The following is a 22,968-nucleotide window of genomic DNA, read 5'->3' on the forward strand; positions in this document are numbered from 1 at the left end:
CGCTACTGTCGATGGGTACATTCCTGCCCATAAGTTACCAGGGCAAAGGACTAGGGCAAGGGATTAACATGAATTACATTTGATTTCTTCTGTTGTGTCTGGAATAGTTTTTTCTCTTATAATGAGGAAACTCAACAAAGGTTTTTCAAACAGGGCAAATCCGAAATCCTTAGAAATGCTTTGTGCCTTTGTAAGACACGCACAATTGCCCTTTTGATTGATGGCTTTTATTCATGAGGTGTAGGATAGAGTGTTCTTAGAACAATAAGCATGTTTTACACTACCGAAGAACACACACACACACACACACACACACACACACACACACACACACACACACACACACACACACACACACACACACACACACACACACACACACACACACACACACACACACACACACACAGGCCTTGGTTACCGGAGCGACCAAACATAAGCCCTGCATGTGGTTTAAGGAAAAGGAATTTGGGTGATTACTTTGGTGGTTATGTGCCAAAAAAAAATACAATGGTCTATCTGTGGCTGATGAAAATTATTTAAAGTAGAAAACGGTTTATTCTTTCTGTTTAATCATACACTACCTCCGACCGGGAAGAATAACAAAGAACAACTAAACCTCATTTAATTCTTTAACTTTTTCATCTTTTACATTTCCAATGAACCAATGAAAATCCTAACAGGAATGTGGACGCACACATGGGAATGAAAGGTGGATGAACAATTTAGAGATAAGATGAGAAAAGTTGTACAATGTTTGTTTCGACACGACTCGAATAAGGACACACACACACACACACACACACACACACACACACACACACACACACACACACACACACACACACACACACACACACACACACACACACACACACACACACACACACACACACACACACACACGAGTCATCCACCTTGCAACAATTCACAATCTTCATGGGGATCTTTGCTATGTCATCAGACCAATTAGACTTGTTATCTTGAAGAAGTCAAACCCAATATGGTTCTCCAAAACTGTATGTGTGTGTGTGTTTCACCCTAAAGTGTGAGTGAGTGAGTGAGTGAGTGAGTTACCCAGGCATTCAGTTACGTTGTCTTGAATAGGTGCAATTAAGTCAATTATTTATAGTCATAATAACCTTTTAAAGAAATTCTCACAACTAGACTCAGTTTTAAAGGATATAATTGAGGAACCGTTTTTGAACTACGACTGTGTGACAAATGACACATTCCACAGTGTGGATTCGTATAAGGTGAGTCAACTATTTGGCCTCGAGCCTTGGACCTCATGACCCAGGTATTCAGTTACGTCGTCTTGAATAGGTGCAATTAAGTCAATTATTTATAGTCATAATAATCTTTTAAAGAAATCATCACAACTAGACTCAGATTTATGCAGATGTCATTGAGGAACCACTTTTGTACTACGACCGGGTGACAAATGACACATTCCACAGTGTGTGTGTCGGTGCGTGTGTCTTTCTGTCTGTGTGTGGGTCCGTCGGTCTGGTGACCTCTTGACAGGTCCTCTCTGTTTCAACTGCTGACACAGATGACGTAGATGTTTACACGGGAATACGAGGCGTAAAACGAAGGAAACTTGTTTACCTTTATAACACTACAATCAAAAGGGAGCATTAGGGCTACTAACACACCATGAATCACACATATTTCCCAACATAATTACAGCATAATTATGCATGCCTAGCATAGTAACGTGGAATTAATCTATCCCACACCCACACATTACCACAATGACAGTGTGTTTACAAAGCACAGTGCAGGAATTGGGCTTTATGACCCCCATGCCGTAAACAACCCCTATTAATCAGCCCTTGTTGCACCTGCCACCACTTCCTGACCATAAAGGGGAGGGAATTAGTTTTTGACACAAATTGATGGTTAAAAAAAATACCTGAATTCGTATACTACTTCATAACAAAACACACTGCCTGGTTTAATATATTTGAGATGGTCGCAAATTATTTGTGGGGACGTCATCAACAGAAGTTCCTCTATGTTTTCCACAACTGAAGCCATCCAGAATTCCTTGCATAACAACCTTAGAAACACTTGTGTGTTTAAATATGCACGTACATGCACAACAATGTGCGTGTACGTGCACGTAGAGGGCCAGCCCGGGCATGACCTGACTAATGCTCCAATTCATTTCCAGTCAAGAGAGATTCCCAAAGGCAACACCCAAATGCTGTGACTCCAAACCAACGGTTAAATGTCACATACATGGCCACGGACCATGGGAAAAGGGAGGTATTTCAGGAGTTGTGGTTGTTCCATGTGTTCAATGTACAGACTGATGAATAGTTAACTAGCCCTGCGATTGGCTGAAGCCTGTAAGAGGTCCGTGTGAGCCAAGCGCATACACATCCTATACTGTTAATAAGCAATGGCAAGGAGACACACAACACAACATGGCTTTCAAAGGACTGTTCATCCCTGGATCTATTGGCACACTTTATAGGAACTAAATTCCTCCTTTTGTTGCAGCTCAGATCAAAGTTTCCCCTTCCTTCCTTGATGGGCCAGAGGTTAACTTGTGTGTGATTTCCTGCAACCCTATTGGTTCAATGCATGCATGTGGACGTCTCTTCATCTCCATGAATCAGCTAATGAGTGTCATTAAACGATACCAGAATGACTGAATGTTATGGATTGCAATGCATTTACACAGTAAGGGCATTGAAATGCCACAAAAAAAAGAAAGTTCAGTCGAGCCTGCAGCTTATCTCTTGCGCAAGGCTTTACAAACAAGCCACCGCCGTGGGTAAATGCAAGCCATTATTTCCTGGCTAAATGCAAGAGACTTGGACAGAAAAACACGTGAAGGTACAACACTGACCCCCTTTTATCGGATGGGGTAACAGAAGACCTTGAATGTAGGCCTACCTCTGATCATTACTTTTTTTACAATGCACGGGAACGTGGAGTTGTTCCAACATACATACATACCCAGGACCTGCTGATAAGCACTGATATCCTACCGTGGGGCAACAACTATCGACTCACCTCTTGAAAAACGACCTTCTCTCACGAATCCACAATGGTTTTAATTCAGACGTTCACATGACACATGAACCTCCATCGACATTAGCTCCCCACCAAAATAAGTCCAGAGAACGATCTCACTCGGTTAAGATGATCCTAGGACCCAATCGAGCACAAATATATATAAAAAAAACGAACCGGTACGCCTATACTGAACTTCTTTATAAGTATTCTTGAGTCAAACGTATTTTTCTTTTCTCCATAGTTTCGCTGCTCGTCTTCTTGTACTGTACCTGTGTGTGTGTGTGTGTGTGTGTGTGTGTGTGTGTGTGTGCGCGTGTGCGTGTGTCGAGGTAGCCCCGCCCCTTCCAGGTTTCTCCTCCTGGGGGGTTGGTCCCTCCCCCCCTGTACCTGTGTGTGTGTGTCGAGGTGGCCCCGCCCCTTTCAGGCTCTACACCTGTGGGTCCCGGGACAACGCCTGCATCGATACCATTTCTACTGAGCTACTGCACCTACAGAGCTACCCCCCTGCCCTCGAATAACGAGTTCAATCATTCACTAATACGCGCGCGCGTGCGTGTGCGTGTTTGTTGTTTGTGTGTTAGGGAGACATACATGGGGGCATATATAAAATATTGCACGCGTGTGTGAGTTGTCGAAACTTGCCAGAAGCAAACAGCGTAAAACAAACACATACACGCACACACACGCACACACACACGCACACGTAAATTAATGTAACTGTAGTTACCCTGCATACCTGTTCTCACCAAACGAGATGGACGACATTTTTGTTAATGACAATGTACATGCATTCGTCGTCACACACGGCTGGTCCCGCCTCCTCCTTTTAACGCAGACCCGTCCATCGAGGACAATGGAGCAAGTGGCGGTCCATTTACCACTTAACAACAGGGAGCGTCCCTCTTACATCCATTCCCCCTTCAAAAGTAGACTTGAACCCTAGCAAACCACCAACCACTGGCCCCAATCGACGGTTCGATTGGTTTTGACAGTTGACTATTAAAGATATGATGTATAGAGTAGTTAAAATATACTATTTTCGCGAGAGATTGTGACGAGTGGGTTGAGCCCTTCTATCTACTTATCGTCTCGGGTTAGGACTGTTTAAGCTGCCAAGTGGGCTGGGGAGTGTACTTATTAGTTTCATGTTTTGTGTTGGCGAGAAACCCCGGGGGGGTTTAGTGTGACAAGGTGTGTGGATCATTGTGGAGAAACCGGCAGCAGCATCTGCACATGCAACCCTAGACCTGCATGTCACTCCTAGAGAAAAGATCAGTCGTTTCTTACAGTTTATGAGGTTCTAAAATGCAATCCATGTCAAATGCACCCAGATACAAGATAGATGATCAATAACATTAATAAACGGTATATTTAGAAGTTTTACTTTGTATGTGTGCGCAGTAGTGCAGTGTGGGCGCAGTAGCATCATCTAGTGGCCATAAGTGAGAATCGCTGGTTGTTGACGTCATCGCATGGCGACAGCATCTCATCAGCTGGGCAGACTTCTTCAGAATCGTGCTGTTTCTATTGCATTCGCCTCATAAAAAGTGTCGTATCCAACGACGGAAAGCATAAATCGACCATCCGCGGTGTGTGAAACCACGGTCCCGAAGGTCAATAGAGAATAAACATGCAGCCAGTGGTCCATAGATGAAGCTCGTCCTCATCCTCACATGTCGCTGATGGTCGTGTGTTTACATGTGTTGTCGTCGACATGACTAAACTCCACGAGGTCAAGTTTCCAGCCGAGTGCAAATCTCTCCCCGATGGCTTCTGGTCCGCCGTGGACGTGTGGATCAAGAAGCCCCACGTAGTAAACAAACGTCTGTGCGGAGCCACGGAGACCCCGTCCGAGGAGGTGGGCACTGAGAACCTGGGGGTGCTGCTGGACCCCAAGTCGACAGACTCCCACGACGTGCTGTCCTTCTTGACCAGGGGGCAATCCACCGCACTGACGCACGACCAGGAGAACACCTGGACGTTCAGTGTGCGGACGTTTATCCCGAAAGTAAACTGCTACGGATCCACTTCACATAAAGAGTTTGTGCTGAAAGGTGAGAGTGGGATGCTATGCTGATGTTCTTGTTGATATCCGCTTATCGTTATCACGAGGGAGTCATTCCCATGTGTTGTTCCTTTTCCTTTAGACTTTGATAGACTTCAGGTGACGTTCGTTCCCTTCGAAGAGGACGCGTCGGGGGAAGTGTGTCAGAAGATTGGCAACGTTTATCAGATCAGTCTGGTCCAAAGGGACAACGAAGAATGGTAAGACACAGTAGACACAGTGCGTGTGTGCGACTGTGTGTGCGACTGTGTGTGTGTGTGTGAGCGCCTTCTCAAACATGAGCTGTAATAAATGGGTGAACAATGAGAATCAAAATACTATGGCATATTATGTGACATACAGGGATTTGATTTAAGGTGAGACATGGCACATCCGACAAGAACAATTTTCACGACAAGACAGTCTGCATAAACAACATGTACATGCAAAACAACGATGGGAAAAATGACTAAGGTGCAGCATGTTTAGGTAGATGGGTGTATAGGCCTTCTATAACAGAGCTGAGACAGTAGGGGTGAACATGGGTGTATCTTGTGACCCTCAATTACTTAAATGAGCTACACCTGTGTTCACCCCTACAACTCCATCTCTGTGACAAAGGCCTATTCAGGGTGATTGAAAACACTGTCATTCTCTGGATGAGCTTCGTCTGGTTCACAACTCCTCCTCCTCCCCCTCTTCCTCCATCACCTCCTACTCAATCTTCTCCTCCTCCTCCTTAATCTCTCAATCACCTCCTACTCCTCCCTCCTCCTCCTCCCTCCTCCTACTACTACTTCTCCCTCCTCCTCCCACTCCTCCCTCTTCCTCATCCTCCTCCTCCAACTCTCCATCACCTCCTCCTCCTCCCCCCCCCCCCCCCCCCCCCAGGTTCCTGGAGCTGCGGGTGCTGGCGGCGGCGGACTGGGCCTGCGACGGGGTGGCCTACCCCAGGCTGGTGTGGCTGTGCTCCACCCTGCTCCCGCGGCTCCTCCGCTGGGCGGCGGAGCCCGCGGCCAGCCAGTTCAAGAGCACGCTGTCCCTGCTGCCCGTGGAGAAGTACGGCCGCGTGTACCAGCAGCTGAAGGAGAAGTACCGCGCCATGGTCAAGGTGGGACGGGGACGGGGGGAGACGCTTGGGGGAGGGAAGGACCTCGTGTTGTTCTGAGTGTGTGGATCTGATTTTGTTGTACGGCTGCTCGATTATGGAAAATAATCCTAATCGTGATTGTTTTGGTTAATATTGAAGTCAGGATTATTCAAACGATTGTTTTTCAGTTTGCAAACATGTTTTTATTCAGCATGACTCTCCCATAAAACACTATGTAACTGAGAACTTTGAAATTTCGCTTTAGAAGAATATACAAAAAAAAAGCAAATTTTCTAATCTAAAATAATGTAAAGATATGTTTTCAGTTCTAGAAAACATTTAATAAAGGAAAAAAACGAAAATTCGATTATATTAGTTTTGTGATCGTTTGACCCTAAAATTGAAATTGAGATCAAATTTCGATTAATCGCACAGACCTATTTTGTTGTTTACTTTTTTGAGGATATTGTTTTTTCATCATTTATGAATAGGTTGGTGGATGCATGGATGGAATGGTTGTGGAATCATATCTACGTTGTATCTTTATGTGCTGTAGGTTTTTTGGGAATGAAGCTGAACTAGTTTTAATTCCCCTTGACTGGTACTGATTGCATTCATTTATAATTTTAAGGTATATAAATGTAGGTGTAAAACAAGATTGAAATGACTAAGCTGTTCACTTGAATGTATTTTCTATTTGATGGAATGATGGATGGATGGTAAATGATATGTGTTCACGGACAATATTTTATATCTTATAGGTCTGGCCTGAAGTGACGGATCCAGAGAAGTTTGTCTACGAGGATGTTGCAATCGCTACGTATCTGTTGGTGAGTGTTTCCTCTGCTCATTTTGTAAAAGCATCTTACTCGAGCGTTACCTGCCCTGCTCATCCTCGCGTCAGACTCTAGTTGAGGCATGTGCTGCAATGTTTCCACCGGACTGTTCCCCCTACTGTGGCCGGGCAGAACTGTCTGCTGTCTATTTAAAAACAGCCTGGATTTCGTACGGCAGTATTTATTAAGCGATGGTTCGGGATCCAGTTGGAGTTGGGTCTTGTAGATGTAGAACCCTCAGGAAACTCGCGATTCTTTCTGTGTCTGTGGTCATGGACACACTGAAATGATCTCTTGTGCCCCGAGATGAGAATGTTTTCAGAGGTTGTATTCATTCCTTATAGTCCTAGAAGGTTCTCGGAGGTTGTATTCATTCCTTGCCGTTCTAGAAGGTTCTCGGAGGTTGTATTCATTCCTTGCCGTTCTAGAAGGTTCTCGGAGGTTGTATTCATTCCTTGTCGTTCTCCCTCCGCGGCCCAGGTTCTCTGGGGCGAGGAGCGGGCGGAGAGAGGCGTGACGGAGAAGCAGTCGTTTGTGGACCTGGGCTGTGGCAACGGCCTGCTGGTGCACATACTGTCCAACGAAGGGGTGAGTCCCATCAGAGTGATACACACACACACTCCAACGAAGGAGGGAGTCACACACGCACACATGGTCAAGGAGTCGGTCCATCAGAGTGATGCACACACACACACACTCGATGAAGGAGTGAGTTCCATCAGAGGGACACACACACACACTCCGATGAAGGAGTGAGTTCCATCAGAGGGACACACACACACACACTCCGATGAAGGAGTGAGTTCCATCAGAGTGATGCACACACACTCGATGAAGGAGTGAGTTCCATCAGAGGGACACACACACACACACTCCGATGAAGGAGTGAGTTCCATCAGAGGGACACACACACACTCCGATGAAGGAGTGAGTTCCATCAGAGGGACACACACACACTCCGATGAAGGAGTGAGTTCCATCAGAGTGACACACACACACACACTCCGATGAAGGAGTGAGTCCCATGGGATACGTTACATATACTGTCAGTCCTATCCGAGTGATGCACACACTGCAATGAAGGAGTGAGTCCCATTGAATATGTTACACATACTCCAATGTAGGGGTGAGTCAATCAGAGATATACACGGAGTCACAGGGAAATAAGCAAACAATAATTTAGACCTAACCACAAAATGTGAGTTATTAAGTCACTGAATGTGTTTTAAAAGATGAATGAATGTGTAAACTTTTATAAGCTTTTCTTTTAACGGTAGAATATGTTTAACGGTGGATTTCCAACCTACATTTGAGAGGTGGATTCTAAAACTATTCCCCCCCCCCCCCCCCCACACACACACACCTGCCCTGCCACGCCCTTCTGTGTTGCAGCACCCGGGGAAAGGCATCGACGTGCGCAGGAGAAAGATCTGGACATGTACGGGCCTCAGACCTGCCTAGAGGTAGGTACCCGCTCAGACACGTACCAGACTCGGACCGCTTGAGACACTCCTACTTAAAGGAGACGCATCCTACCAACAGGTGGGAGTGTGATACAAGCCGTTTCAAAAACCGGCCCATGTGACATCACTAGTGGGCGTGTCCACCTAGATCTGTGCTGGGTAGATCAGTCTACCAGCCTACCCAGTGGACTGAAGTAAACGTTGCTCATCTATCCAGCACAGATAGTGATGTCATATGGGGCAGATTTTCGAAACGGCTTGGAAGGCTAATCACACTCACACCCTGGTGGTATAATACGTCTCCTTTAAATAGTTTAACATGACCAAACGGACCACGTCGCGATGAGCAAATATCTGATCCCTTGTGTAAATTGAAACATTTAAATTGTGGAGCAATGTTATTATTATACTCTATTTTGTGTATTATTTTTGTTATGAAGGGCTTATTTTCTCTGTTTTTTCAATTATGGTGATGACCCATTTCCCATACGGGAAATATATTGTACGAAGTGGTCTCAGTTAACTGACTTAACTAAGATCCAATGTAGTCTCCCGACGGGAACAATCCTTCGCACGCCCCTTGAAGTCACCAGGTTCTGCTCAAAGGTCAACCCCCTTACCATTTCTTTAAGAGCCGTTATCCCTTCAATAAAAAAAGTCTCCGATCTTATTTATTGGGGGGCGATGTCATCATAAGGGGACCCTTGTCATTTATTTTTGGTGGTGGCCTGGTCTATTTCAGGAAAAGGCAATCACTCCCGGAGAGGGTTTCTTATTCCCGGCCACTGATTGGCTGATTGGGAACCACTCAGACGAGCTGACGCCCTGGATCCCGGTGATGGCAGCCAGGCAAGTCATCACAGGGACCCTCAAGTGGCGGCTCTCAGATGCAAATCCTGGAATTACATTTGTGTGTGTGTGTGTGTGTGTGTGCTCGTTTGGTGAGATGCAGGGTGTGTGTGTGTGTGTGTGTGTGTGTGTGTGTGTGTGTGTGTGTGTGTGTGTGTGTGTGTGTGTGTGTGTGTGTGTGTGTGTGTGTGTGTGTGTGTGTGTGTGTGTGTGTGTGTGTGTGTGTGTGTGTGAAAAGGAGGGGGGGTTGTGTTTGGGACTTGGTGTGTGGGAGAGAGACAGAGCATTTTTTTTTTATCATCTTTGACCTTAAATATATAATTCAAAAAGGCCACTTGGTGGCGATATGGAGCCTTAAACAGGTAGCGTTTTATGTGTTTTTTTTATCGAAAGACCAAAAGATAAGATGTTAAGTTATTTCTTGGCTGATATAACAAAGCTCTGTTCTAATCTCTTTTTTCTACTCTATTCTGCAACCCACAGATTGTTTGGGGAAATGGGAATACAGTTACAAGAGTCAAGCCTGCACAACGCATGGATTTAAATTACTTTAGAGAGAGGGAGAGAGGGAGAGAGAGAGGGAGAGAGAGAGAGAGAGAGAGAGAGAGAGAGAGAGAGAGAGGAGAGAGAGAGAGAGAGAGAGAGAGAGAGAGAGAGAGAGAGAGAGAGAGAGAGAGAGAGAGAGAGAGAGAGAGAGAGAGAGAGAGAGAGAGAGAGAGAGACTCTGACTGAGGAGACTGAGAGAGAGAGACTCTGACTGAGAGACTGAGAGAGAGAGACTCTGACTGAGAGACTGAGAGAGAGAGACTGACTGACTGACTGAGAGACTGACTGACTGCTTCTCTCTTCTGAATATCCGAGTGGTTGATGTGCCCGTTCGAGCGCGCTTGGTGATGCACCGTGTCGCTTCCAACACGGTAGAGCGGGGGAGATGCTGGTGATGAGCATGTCACACTAGTTTGGTGTAGAAGCGTGTAGTATTTAAATTTCACAAATATTATACTTGTTTGTACATATTGTATAAAAAAATGTAAATACAATAACATGGAACGTGCACGTATTCCAATGTAAAGTTTAAATAGCGCACGTAAACGGTACCACCCGCTCATTTTGTTGTTGTTTACTCCAGGTCGTCGTTCGCGTGCCGCTACTTCGTGCTGCCCTGCTGCTTCTTCGACTTCTACGGAAAGTTCCAGAGGCGGCGGTGCGGGACGTCCCAGTACAAGGAGTACATCGACTACATCGCAGAGGTCAGCCGGGCCAGCGGCTTCCACACGGACGAGGACTGCCTGCGGATCCCCTCCACCAAGAGGGTACGCCACAGGAAGTCACGCACAGCCGCTTCCTGTTGACACTCCGGAGTGTCAACAGGAAGTCACGCACAGCCGCTTCTTGTTGACACTCCGGAGTGTCAACAGGAAGTCACGGACAGCCGCTTCTTGTTGACACTCCGGAGTGTCAACAGGAAGTCACCGCAGACACGCTTCCTGTTGACACCTCCGGAGTGTCAACAGGAAGTCACGCACAAACCGCTTCTTGTTGACACCCCCGGAGTGTCAACAGGAAGTCACGCACAACCGCTTCCTGTTGACACTCCGGAGTGTCTATTAGTTCGCCTGTTTTACCGTTACTGTTTTGTGGCTCAAGGAATACTTACATTTACATTTTTTGGCATTTAGCAGACGGTTTTATCGAAAGCGATTTGTATCGCTTTCTTCTGACAAAAAAGTACTTTTGTCAGAAGAAAGAGAAACAATATTTTGCTGTTGCTACAGTGAGGATGTTCATAAAAACGAGTGCCAAGCAATTTATCACCACCAAACTAAACTTTTTTTCCTTTTGCGGTAATGTTAATTTATATATAATATTAATTAATAATATTAATACTGTTTTATTAGCATTCAGCATCGTTATTGTAACTGTAATGGACTAGATGCAAGAGGCTGAAGGGGGCTTTCATTTCTGGCCAAAGCTTTATTGATTTGGCATTTGGCATTTTTGTTTTGGAGGTACACTACTAATTACCCCAAACTATTAACACTTTAGTCATTAACATTACGATGAGTCGTTTAGCAGACGCTTTTATCCTGGAGCAACCTCCAAATAATCACAGTAAACTATCTTAATTGGGCTGACTACGAAAAGAGGTAAAGAACTGGACGTTGTAGCCTGTCTACAAACTGGAAAATGTATAGTAGTATATAAAGTACGTCGTTATCATATTCTTGGTAGTGCAACAAAGTAGAAGGTGCACATCAAAGAGCTTTTTAAGTTCCACCCTATTTTCCACACTTCTAAAGGTACGACCCTGTGAAGTTCATCGTCCACAACCAGCGTTGGAGAATCACAAAGCGGCCAAAGTTCATTTTGTGGGCGCTTTCATGAGAAGATACAACAGACTGACTCCACACAACCAGAGTGGGGGGGGGGGGGGGGGGGGGGGGTGGGGGGGGTTCTTTCTGCACCGCTTGGTTCAGCTCTGTGGCCAAAACTACACCCCCCCCCCACCCAGTACACATGTAAACATAAAAACGTTAGACATTCATCTGGATGACACACGCATACAAACAAAAGGAAGCCAAAGACAAACACGTTGGCTTGGACAATCAGTGCTAGGGAGTGTCTGGTTCATCTGAGGTGACTCAACTGTTGTTTACGAATGCGTCTCTTAAGAACTGGCAGGTTGTGAGGCGTTTTGCGTTGCCTGCCAACAGGGTGCAGACATTGGGTATCGAACCCAGCCCCTTTTTAGCTGGGAGTCGGAACATCTTTGCTCTCTTAATTTCCTTTCTCTATCCACATTTCTCCTCGTCTGTTAAGTACACGCCTTTGCAGTACGCAGCTAAATCATTGTTTGTTTGGATTCAAACTCCCGTACTCGACCGACTAATGGGTTGCATGTGTGCGTGAATGTTTTCGGTTTTAGTTGGTCAACTTTGAAATAAGATCGGAGACCTTATTTAGGTCTCTTATTATTGTACGGATAAACACATTTGGGTCTACAGCGTCGACCTAATTACCAACAGACCATTTTGCATACCGATAAAAACAAGACTTTGGTCGTGCCCCAAAAACAAATTCAAACAAAGGCTAAAAATACAAAGTAGAATTTTATTTTATTTTTTTTCCTGTTCTTGTTCTGTTTTGTTCTCGTCCCAGCTGCTGATAACAGTTCTTTGATACGGGAACAGCTGTTAAGTCTCTTAACCCCCTCTTGCAGCACATCCTAACCTCATTCTAGGCTGGATTACATCCCATAATAAAGTAGAGTAGCAGCTTCACATTGTCCCCCAAGGGACATTGGTTTTACCGGCCCCATGGGGATTTTAAGCCATAGCACACACCTCATTTCTTGTGACATGTGTTCCTAATTCTTGATGTCGCGTCTAAACATCAAGAATTACGGACACATGTACACAGTCTACGGCAGGGGATCCCACCTGAGAGAGCCCAGGTGTTGTTTGCGAAATCCCATATAATCGAAAAATCATCACAAATCAATATCCACTCATTACGTTCAAATCTCAATGTGCAGCTTTTACCTGGGAGCACCAGCTGAGGTTTGATGTGATGAGTCGATTCAGAGTTGCGACTGATTTCGTTTACGACATAAAATTAACCCGTGAACAGGATTTAGCCTCCAAACTGTTCCTCCCCCTCCTGCCCAGCGCTCAGCCTCCTCTCCCCCCCTCCTCCCACCCCACCTTCAGGTGTGCCTGGTGGGGAAGTCCCGGAGCTACGCCCCGTGTGACGCGGAGCAGGCGGAGGAGCGCAGGGCCAGCTACATCCAGAGCCGTCGCTCCAGCTCTGGATCCGGTTCCGGTTCCGGTTGGTTCGGTCGTCCCGCCTCGCCCGCCGAGCGCCGTGGACGGAGACGGCGGTGACCATGACGACGGCAGCCGTGGTGGCGAGGGCCCGGTTGATGGCGAACACGGCGGCGGCGGCTGCGGCTGCCATGACAACGGCGACCCGGAGCCGGCCGGGCCCCCCGGGAACGACTGGGGAGCCGGGTTCCAGCCGCGGGAGAGGGTGGAGAAGGTGCGGAACTGCGCGGCGCTGCCCCGGGACTTTGTGGACGGCGTGGTGCTGCGCGTGGCCAAGGCTCTGCTGGGATTGGCCAAGGACGACGGCCCGCCCTCTCCCACGCCCGCCGCCGCCGACGTCGTCTGGAACCCCGGAGGTAGGAGGAGCCCTGCTGTGTTTGGAGCGCCGAAATAGAAATCCGTTGGGGGGCAGGGACCACTTGAAAGCCCGTTATGAACCTTCTGAACGTTATGCATCTCGTAGGATCTTGGATGTGTGTGTGGACGTGTGGAGCTCCGTCTGGGCGGTAGTAGATGCTGCTGTTGATGACCGCGACCGAGCCGGGGTTAAGCTCCTCGGACACTTGTAACGCCAGGCTGTGTGGCACAATTCGTACAACATCGCTCATTATTGTGAACCCACCCGACGAAGGCACAGTCGTTATAAAAAGTAGCACCAAGTTGGCGTGGGTCGTAACCATGGGAATAAAACCTCCCCTCTCCTTCCTCGAATTCTCATCCCATAATCCTTTTTATTAAATGATCTCAAAGTGTTTAAATTCGGGGTTCACTTACACCATGATCCTCATTTATATTTCACTTATTTTACCGACATCAGACCGGTGGGGTGGGGGGGGTCATGTGATCTACCTGGAGGGCATCTGTTGAGTGTATTGGCTGATCCTGTGTTGTCGTTACGGTAACCTCTGGGTATCAAAGGTTCATCTGGACAGCCAGATGGATCCATGATTAGGGTCAGTCGATCTCTCTCTCTCTCTCTCTCTCTCTCTCTCTCTCTCTCTCTCTCTCTCTCTCTCTCTCTCTCTCTCTCTCCCTCTCCCCCACACAGGCTCAGAATCAATTGAATTACAGAATAATAACGATTCCCTCCACTCAATCGCGCCATTTACCGGAAAAATATATCATGTCGCATTCCAACGGTATTAAATCTTCCAGCCCCCCTCTTCATTAACCCCCCAACCCCCGCCCCAGAATGACCGGGCTCTCTGCATGGTTCTGGGGTCTCGGCCCGACCCCACTTTGAACCCCCTCAGTCATCCCCCCCCCCCCCATCCAAACCGACAGACACCACTGCCAAAACAAGCAGAGAGCTCAGTTAGACGCCACGTACACACTCGCTCACTAATGGTGGACGAGTAAAGGAGATGGGGGGGTTTGATTCAAACGGTTTAGAGAGAGAGAGACGCCGTAAGATTTGAAGAGGGACTGGGAGTTGAGCCGTAAGAATTGAAGGGACGGAGTGAGACGGACGTACTGAGAGAGAGAGAGAGAGAGAGAGAGACTTTGAAGAAGGAGAGACTGAGCCTTAGAATGGAAGAGAGGGAGACGCCGTAAGATTTGAAGAGCGAGAGTCCGACTAAGAATTGAAGGAGAGAGGGTGAGAGGGGGAGAGAGGGAGAGAGGGAGAGAGAGAGAGAGAGAGAGAGAGAGAGAGAGAGAGACTGTAATTGTGAAGAGACCGTGGGGAGGGATGAGAATTACTATAATAATTGCAGAGCGAGAGAGAGGGGGCGAGATGACTAGATGAATAATGCACCGTGCTGGATGATTTATGCATGAGTATGCGTTTGTATCGAGGTATTTGAACCTCAAAGCAGCCTCCTGCCCCATATATTAAGCCCCGGTAAACTGAGGCAACCTCGTTGATTGGATTACTGCCGTTTTTTCAAACCGAGGCACAATTCTTGATATACTTTTAATGTTGATTTAAAGGTGCCGTTTTTTTTTTTTTTTCAATTCATTGTCAACTTGCGGACCGAATTGGCAGAAACTGAATGTCATAGTCAGACAAATGATCAAACTGTGAACTCTCGGCCGCTCTGTTCACCTCCAGAAACGTTAAGCTCCCGTCACACGGCTCTGACTCCCTGCTCCCGTTTATGTTTTGCTGAAGGCAGTGAAGCAGCTAAACGTCGTATTAAGAGCAGAGTTCAGCCATAAAACTACAACTGGACGGAATGCGGTGGTTGATTAACAACATGAACAATACCCTCTTGGCTACAGTGAGCTTATGAGTATTTTATCTGCACATGTATGTACGACTACGTATACATCTATTATACAGATATTATCATTTTTTTATTATCGCCGTTCAAAATTGAGCATTCGGATACACATTATAAGGAACATTATTGAAATATTATTAAAACATAAAGAACACTGAACATTTTAATTGTGTGGATTGTTAGCATTACACATTTCTGACGCGATGTAGACAGTTTTTTTTATGCTTTCAGTCTATTTATGGGATTAGTGGATACGATTTTGGATTAATGGTAGTAGTTGCTACTAGTTGTACTCAAGGGAATGCTGTAATAAAGAGGACTCGAGTAACAACCAATAATGCTCCTTACAAGGTTTTACTCTAAGGAAATCGTTTTTGGCAAGAGATGTTCTGATTCATCTGTAGTTCAATGATCATATTCAACAGAATAACAAGGTTCCTCGTGATTCATAACCGATATACACTCCAATATGTTCAATACCCTCGTCCTCCTCAAGACGTTGTACTTCTATTGCACTTAAAAAATATTATTATTCCTTCTACGATATAGGTTTTACTTTCACTCTCTCAGCAAAAACATCCCCTTAACAAAGGCATATCGATCCCCCCCCCCCCTCCATTATGTGTCCCCAGTCTTGCCATTCTTGCAGTTTGTCTTTCACATTAATAAAATGCGTTGTGCTTCCCTCCGGCTTTGGTTGCACAAAGCAGTAGTCATTTATAATGGTCTCAGGCTGGGTTTTATACCCCTGCTCCCATTTCCCCATTAATCCACATTAACATTGTGTGGCGGTAAAGGGCAGGCTCTTAGCGGAGTATTGATATTATATCCACGGCCTGCAACAGCCCTGGCGTCTGGGCTTTACTTCCCGTCTGCCCTCTGTTAAACACCGTGGAAACTGCCTGCCATTGCAGTAGCGTGGTTTCACCAGTGGTGGTGCTGTTTCTTCTGTTTTGATTTTCTTAGTCGTCGGTTGGATTCGACCATGAGAAAACAATGATGCTGTCTCATAATAGTTGACGTCTGTGTCCTTGGTGTTTTGTGTCTTTTTTTTATTAGCGTTTATTACGTGATAACTGAGGAGGTAAGCCAAACAAAAACCAAGGGAAACTGTGTGTTCAGACCGGCAGCAGAGAGAAGAAAGAGGCAGAAGAGTTCAGATCAAGTCAATAGAAAAGGAAGGATTGAATCACATAACGGTGTCCTCTCAAAGAGTTTGGATGTCTACCCAACATCAGCACATTATGGGGTTGTTAAGCAAGTTGTTATCAAGGGAATTGTAGTCAAAACACACATTCTTGGTTTCCCAGACTCAGTGAATGCCAGGGAAAATAGCCATATCTGCGATGCTATTTAGTGTCGGCAGTTTCCCCACCCTTTTCACGGCCTTGCGGCCAATCCCAGTCCGATGAGTCCTCGTTCGCCGGGGTCTCATGTGTTTGTTGGGCGACGTGATCGGAGTGTGGGAGGAATCCCTCGATCATTGCGCTCTCCTGATGTGTCCGACGCGGGTAAGGCTTTTGTCATTTGGATAAAAGGAAAAGGTCGACCGGGAATGAATTCCCTCTCGGTCTGGAAGGGTGAGCGGCCGAGCGGGGAAAAGGGCAGACCGGGAACGTGGAATTCCCCCCCCCCCCATTATTTAAACCTGACGGCCGGCTCTTTCAGAGAGCGAACCCTGGGTGTGTCAGGGCTGCAGGCACTGGCCTGATGCTTCAGTCCAGTATTCCCATGGGGGGGGGGGGACGACACTTCATAAGCCATGTGACCCTCACGCGTGCTGAATGGGGTTGGAGATACGGGGGGGAGGGGCGGTGGTCTTCTGGAACTATCCTCTCTATAGCATGGTGACCTTTTGTGACATATCAGCCGCTGCAAGTGGTGATATCGGACGAAAGAGGATGACACACACACACACACACACACACACACACACACACACACACACACACACACACACACACACACACACACACACACACACACACACACACACACACACACACACACACACACACACACACACACACTATAGGCTACAACTACTGTATCTAATGGTAAAATATCTAGACACAATATCCAAAACTGTGACTGCACCGTGTGACTTCGAACCCTTAATAGAAACAATTCAATAGCAGGGCAAAAAACAATGTAAATAAAACAATATTGTGTGACTGTGATAAACTCATGATAGACCACTCGATGAATCATCATACATCGACACCCAGTAAACCTATAGCACCTTTTCAGTGGCTATAGACGAACCTCAACTCATATTCGCTGTCTGTCTGGTCTCTCTGTGGTTCTTTTTTATTTTTTTGAAATGGACAAAGCGCCACTCTGAGGGGAGAGAGAGAGAGCGCGAGAGCGAGAGAGAGAGAGAGCGCGAGAGAGAGAGAGCGCGAGAGCACGCGCGAGAGAGGTTCCACCAGTGTGGGAGTGATATCAATAATTAAGTCAACGAGCTGCAGCTGTATCGCGGCAGACTCCCCTGGCTCTCTGCCTCCAGGAATGCCTCCCGCCCTGCATGTCCGCCCGTCGGTCTGTCCGTCCGTCCCTCTCCAACTTTGAAAAACGCTTTTCAAATGCGTGCGCCAGCCTTCAGACTCTATTAGAGGGACTAGCAAAAGAGTCCCGGAGGGAACGGGCGGTTTAGACGGAAACCTTAAATGGAATGGGTTATTTCTTTTTTGGTCCCCTAGTTTATTGAATACCTTTTGAAAGCAAGGCAGTGCAGGGGGAAGTACTTCACAAAGAATTTGACAAAAGAATATCCGAGACATTTACTTTCCAGGGCGTTTAGCCGACGCTTTTCATCCAACGAGACTCGCTACCTTTCATGCACACACATTCACACACTGACGGCGGAGTCGACGCAACGCAAGGGGGTTTATGGACCCATTACATCCTTAAACCTCACTAGTGAGCGGACCAATCACAGCCCTTGCGGCTCCGTGGCCTGGCTAACGCAAGACCTCATCTCAATCTACATTGAGATGAGGTCTGGGAACCACACATTCATTTTCTCGTATTTGTGGCGTGGTTTACGATTGCCCGGAGCCGTTTATTGGGCGCTACGAATGTCTATCATATGAGTCTGTACGTAGCTCATAGCCAATCAAAGCCTGTTGGTAGCAGGGCAAAGACAACCTTCTTGGTAATGAAAGTTTAACGCCGAAAGTTGCTATTTTTTCTAAATAAACGTGCGTTCTAAACTACTTAGAACACTATCTAAGGCTGCATCGAAAGGTAACGCATCTGCTGCCATTTTGGATCCGTAAAGGCTTCGGTGTGTCGCATAGACGTCGCCATCGTCTTGCCGTCCCTCCCCGTTCTGTGATTGGTTCCCTATCTCAGGCAAAAAATCGGATCCATGGAATCCAGGCTGCCTCGCAGCGCAAATTTGAAATTGCGCGCAAGGCGGCCTGGGTATACCCAGGTTAGCGGCTCGCCTCGACGGAAGGTTACAATTTTTGGGAAGGCGTACGTAAGGCCCTCGCGGTGGACGCAAGGAGGGTCCGCAAGGACGTAACGGGGTCCGTAACCCCCTTTACCTGGAGGGTTTGGTCCGCCGGTTGCTAATCTGTGGCTCCTGTCTCCCTGGGCGTCAGAGAGCATGTCCGTGCGGGAGGTGGCTGAGCTGCTGGACCACGGCACCCTGCTGAGGCTGAAGAGCGAGTGTGGGGGTCTCCAGACCCTCCTGAAGAACAACCACCAGGTCTTCAGAGGTACACCACGCACGCACGCACGCATGCACGCACGCACGCACGCCAGAGAGGGGGGGGATTTCTATTATAGTTGTAGTAACAGTAGATCTGGGCAATGAATTTCACTATATATATGAATATACAATATCTGTATTATCTGTAGTTGGTTTATGCGTTATGATCAGTTACGGTCATTTAAGTGGTCCCAACTTTGATGTCGGTTTCTGTTGGTCTTCTTAATTTGAACACTATTTGGCATAGACTATCCTCTGCCGAGGGAAATGGTTTCAAAATATGTTAATCAAAAATAAAATATCAAGGTATTTGAATATCACGCAGAGCTTCAGTCCCTCGCCCGTTTGCTGCTGTTCACGCCGACCCCAACCGCTCCATTGTTTAACGCTGGCAGCGCACTGCTTTTCAGATGCTAATACGACAGCCAAGGCCGTCACAATGAGTCATATTCATAACTATTGTCAGTTTTGTTATGTTAAGGAATTATAGATTTGTGTTTCGAAAAGTCTTCTGTGAGGGGAACCCTTTTCACATTCCTGTGCTTCTTCTTCCTTCTCTCTCTCTCTCTCACTCGTATTCCTTCTCTCTCTTACTCCTTCTCTCTCTCTCTCTTACTCCTTCTCTCTCTCTCTTACTCCTCTCTCACTCTCACTCTCTTACTCTCTTTCTCTTTCTTTCTTTCTTTCTTTCTTTCTTTCTTTCTTTCTTTCTTTCTTTCTTTCTTTCTTTCTTTCTTTCTTTCTTTCTTTCTTTCTTTCTTTCTTTCTTTCTTTCTTTCTTTCTTTCTCCTCCAGTGGAAGGTGGGCGGGTCCACATCCGGGACTGGCGGGCGGGGTCCGAGGAGCGGGGTCGGGCGGAGTCTAAGCGCGGCCGGCCGGTAGCCAGCGGCGCTCTCAAGACACGCTCCTGCTGGTTCCACTCCCAACACCCCCAGGGCTGCCCCCTAGAGGCCGCTCAGTGCTGCTTCGCCCACGGGCCCCAGGACCTGCGGCCCTCCACCAAACCACTGAAGAAGATGAAGTGGTCGGCGGTGTGATTTGCAGGGGTTTTTAATTTTTTTTTAGGAATGTTTCAAAAGACTCTAGGGTTGCTTTGTGATTTTTTTTTTTTTAATTTTGGTTGTATTTGATGCGTTTTTATTTTGGTGCGTCGGAGTGTGTGCGGATTGGTCCGGAACCTTCGAAGGAACACGTTCAGCGAGGAGACCCTGACTTCGTTATCGTCGCACACGTAAATTATTTTTCAAATACTTTCCGCAATATGAAGCGTAGGCTGCCTGGTGGCATCTCGCCAACTTCGCCGACGTTTTAAGTTTTTCTTCTTTCTTAGAAATTATGGAATGTACCGGTCACCCATTATCCTCCCAAATCACCTTGTTGCTATGATACAAGATTACAATTTGTTGAGCCAGATATGAAATAAAAAAACGACAACCTCCTGATATATTTGTTCAGCCTCCTTGAAACCTTCACAGTCCTTGTTTCAGCTGAATCATCTGCCTTCTTCCCTCGTCTACCGGGTAAACAGACCTCTTCTCCTGCCAGCGGAAACCTCTAGAACGTCTCCATGGTTACACCTGAAACCGCAAGAACGCTGGGAGAGTTCCCCACTCGTACGGCCGGTGTAGCACGAGGCAGCGTTCACCTGCGAAGGGGCGGGGCTTCAGACGGACCAGAACAGAAACGTCCTGACTTTTAATTATTTGCCGGCCCCTGGCGCACTTCGTTGTTTGGTTTCCCCCCCCGGTTCTGACGGGTTGAATATAATCCCTACGTGGGTTGGGAGGGGACCTGCTCACGTAAGGGACATGGTGGCCGTCTGGATCCCCCTGGAACCACACACAGCAGCGTCCCCATACGGTGATGAAGCCATGCGAGCTACGTTAACTCACACTGACCGACTGGTCGATACTAAAAAGTGTGTGTGTGTGTGTGTGTGTGTGTTATTTGTGGTACAGGCCACACGATGCGACGTTCACCCACACACACACTCCTCCATCATCAATCAGTGGGTTGTAATGAGGCTGTGTGATGTCATCTTTCTCCAGCCCCGCCCCCCTCGCAAAGCCAACGCACACGTGATGGCTCCGTTACCTTTCCCGCAAGATTAACAAATTCATGGAAGACAAAAGAATCGGCTGTCCGTAACGATTTCAGGTTCGATCAGTCTCTCGCCTCGCGTTTGGTCGGCAGGCAACGGGCAGTCACCTCAACCACCTACGCACAGCAGCACCAATCATGACCTTTGACCTCTGATCCCCCCGCTTCCCGCCCACCGCCATACACTCCCATCCAATAAGCCGCTATTATGACCCTGTTCATGTCCGCCCTGCATCACTTCGACATGACGACTCCGAGAGAGCCTGGCTTGCAGGTTTGCTGCTCTGCACGCACTCACGCACACGTACACACACACACACACGTACACACACACGCGCGCGCGCACACGCACACGCGCACGCACACGCGCACGCGCACGCGCACGCACACACGACGGCCAGCTCATCAGGAGCAGTTAGGGTGAGGTGTTTTGCTCAGGGACACTCCGGCAGGGGCGGGTCTAGACCGATTTTCTTGGGGGGGCCAGTTGTTTAGTTGGAGGGGCACATTGAACCCGGGACGCTAAATATTTAGTTTAGTACTAAGCAACGGCAGTCAAAAACACAATATACAATAATTGGATTTTTTGCCCGTTACAGCATTTGTTGTAACCCGCTCTACCTCCTGAGCCTCATGCCGCCTCGGTCATGGTGTTGTTTGGAGCAGAAACTAGTCGGAGCTGGTATTCTAAAACTGTGTCAGCTCCGATGAGGTAACACTGTTAGCTTTTAGAGATATTTAGATTGAATTATCTTACGTCAATTCCTACACGCTTTTATTCCTCTGGGTGTTGGAGGATGCGTTCGAACCCCCCCCCCTGACAAAAGTACAGCCGGGATGTTACCAGGGTTTTCTACCGTCATGGCGGTTGACACATGTTGATGGTTTCTACGCGGCCGGCGCCCCCATTACCGAAAATGCCCATTTTATCTGAAGTAGCCATTAGTGTCGGGTCGTTGTTGAATGGTCCAATAATGGCAGGGTAATGGGTAATTAGATGAAGAATAGAAGCGTTTCTCTGCTCGGGGCTGAAGGATTTTTAGGAAGTTTAGAAGAGACGGCATTCATCGTTTCATAAAAACAGAACGCAAATTGCTACGTGTTGTTCCTGTGGAGGCCGGTCCGAAAAACGAACGAACAAAGACCTGCAACGTACGCCATAATGGACAAAAAACCCGGCACCTCGAGATTTGTTTACTTCCTTCCTCCCGTCCTCCCTCCCTCCCTCCCTCCCTCCCTCCCTCCCTCCCTCCCTCCCTTCTGGTTCTATTTTAAAACCCGAGGCTTGATCAATTTCTTCCCATTTAGACGGCGAGGGGGAAGACGAGGAGGAGGAAGATAACCTCGCTTATCCTCTTTCTTCTCTCTTCCCGCCTTTCAGGTCTCTTTCACGCACACACACACACACGTACACACACACGTACACACACACACGTACACACACACACACACACACGCACACGTACAGACACACACACACACACACACACACACACACACACACACAGACACCTGGGTGCCAACAGGAGATAAGACCCCCATGGGGCCTGTCAGATTAACGGAGACCCCCCCCCCTCCCCAGGCAGCCCGGTCAGCCCCCGTCCATCCTACAGGTGAGCCCCCCCCCCCTTTATGGTTGGAGGGTCCCTGATCTCTGATGCATGGCTATGAGAGAGCTGGATTAGAGGGAGGAGGGGGGGGAGAAAGAGGGTGGGGGGAGGGAGAGGGAGGGAGTGTTGGGGGGGAGAGAGGAAGGGAGAGGGAGGAGGGAGAGGGAGGGGGG

General features: G+C 47.5%; 2 protein-coding genes across 2 annotated transcripts in view; one reads left to right on the forward strand and one right to left on the reverse strand.

Moving 5' to 3' along the window:
* The window catches only part of LOC132475583 (activated CDC42 kinase 1-like), an 8,555-nt gene extending 5,201 nt beyond the window's left edge, over positions 1–3,354 (reverse strand). The window contains exon 1 of the mRNA XM_060076799.1: positions 3,027–3,354. The gene's annotated coding sequence lies outside the window, so the exon portion shown is untranslated. The remainder of the gene's footprint in view (positions 1–3,026) is intronic.
* Positions 3,355–4,465: 1,111 nt separating this feature from the next.
* On the forward strand, positions 4,466–20,527 carry trmt44 (tRNA methyltransferase 44 homolog). Its single transcript, XM_060076868.1, is given in 13 exon segments — positions 4,466–5,087; positions 5,181–5,298; positions 5,969–6,188; positions 6,929–6,997; positions 7,484–7,591; positions 8,396–8,435; positions 8,438–8,466; positions 9,209–9,315; positions 10,445–10,628; positions 13,026–13,131; positions 13,232–13,495; positions 18,976–19,092; positions 19,881–20,527. Coding segments are annotated over 13 exon segments (1,944 nt in total). The 5' UTR covers positions 4,466–4,747; the 3' UTR covers positions 20,123–20,527.
* The last annotated feature ends 2,441 nt before the right edge of the window (positions 20,528–22,968 follow it).

The sequence above is a fragment of the Gadus macrocephalus genome, chromosome 17 (genome assembly GCF_031168955.1).
Source record: "Gadus macrocephalus chromosome 17, ASM3116895v1".
Classification (NCBI taxonomy): domain Eukaryota; kingdom Metazoa; phylum Chordata; class Actinopteri; order Gadiformes; family Gadidae; genus Gadus; species Gadus macrocephalus.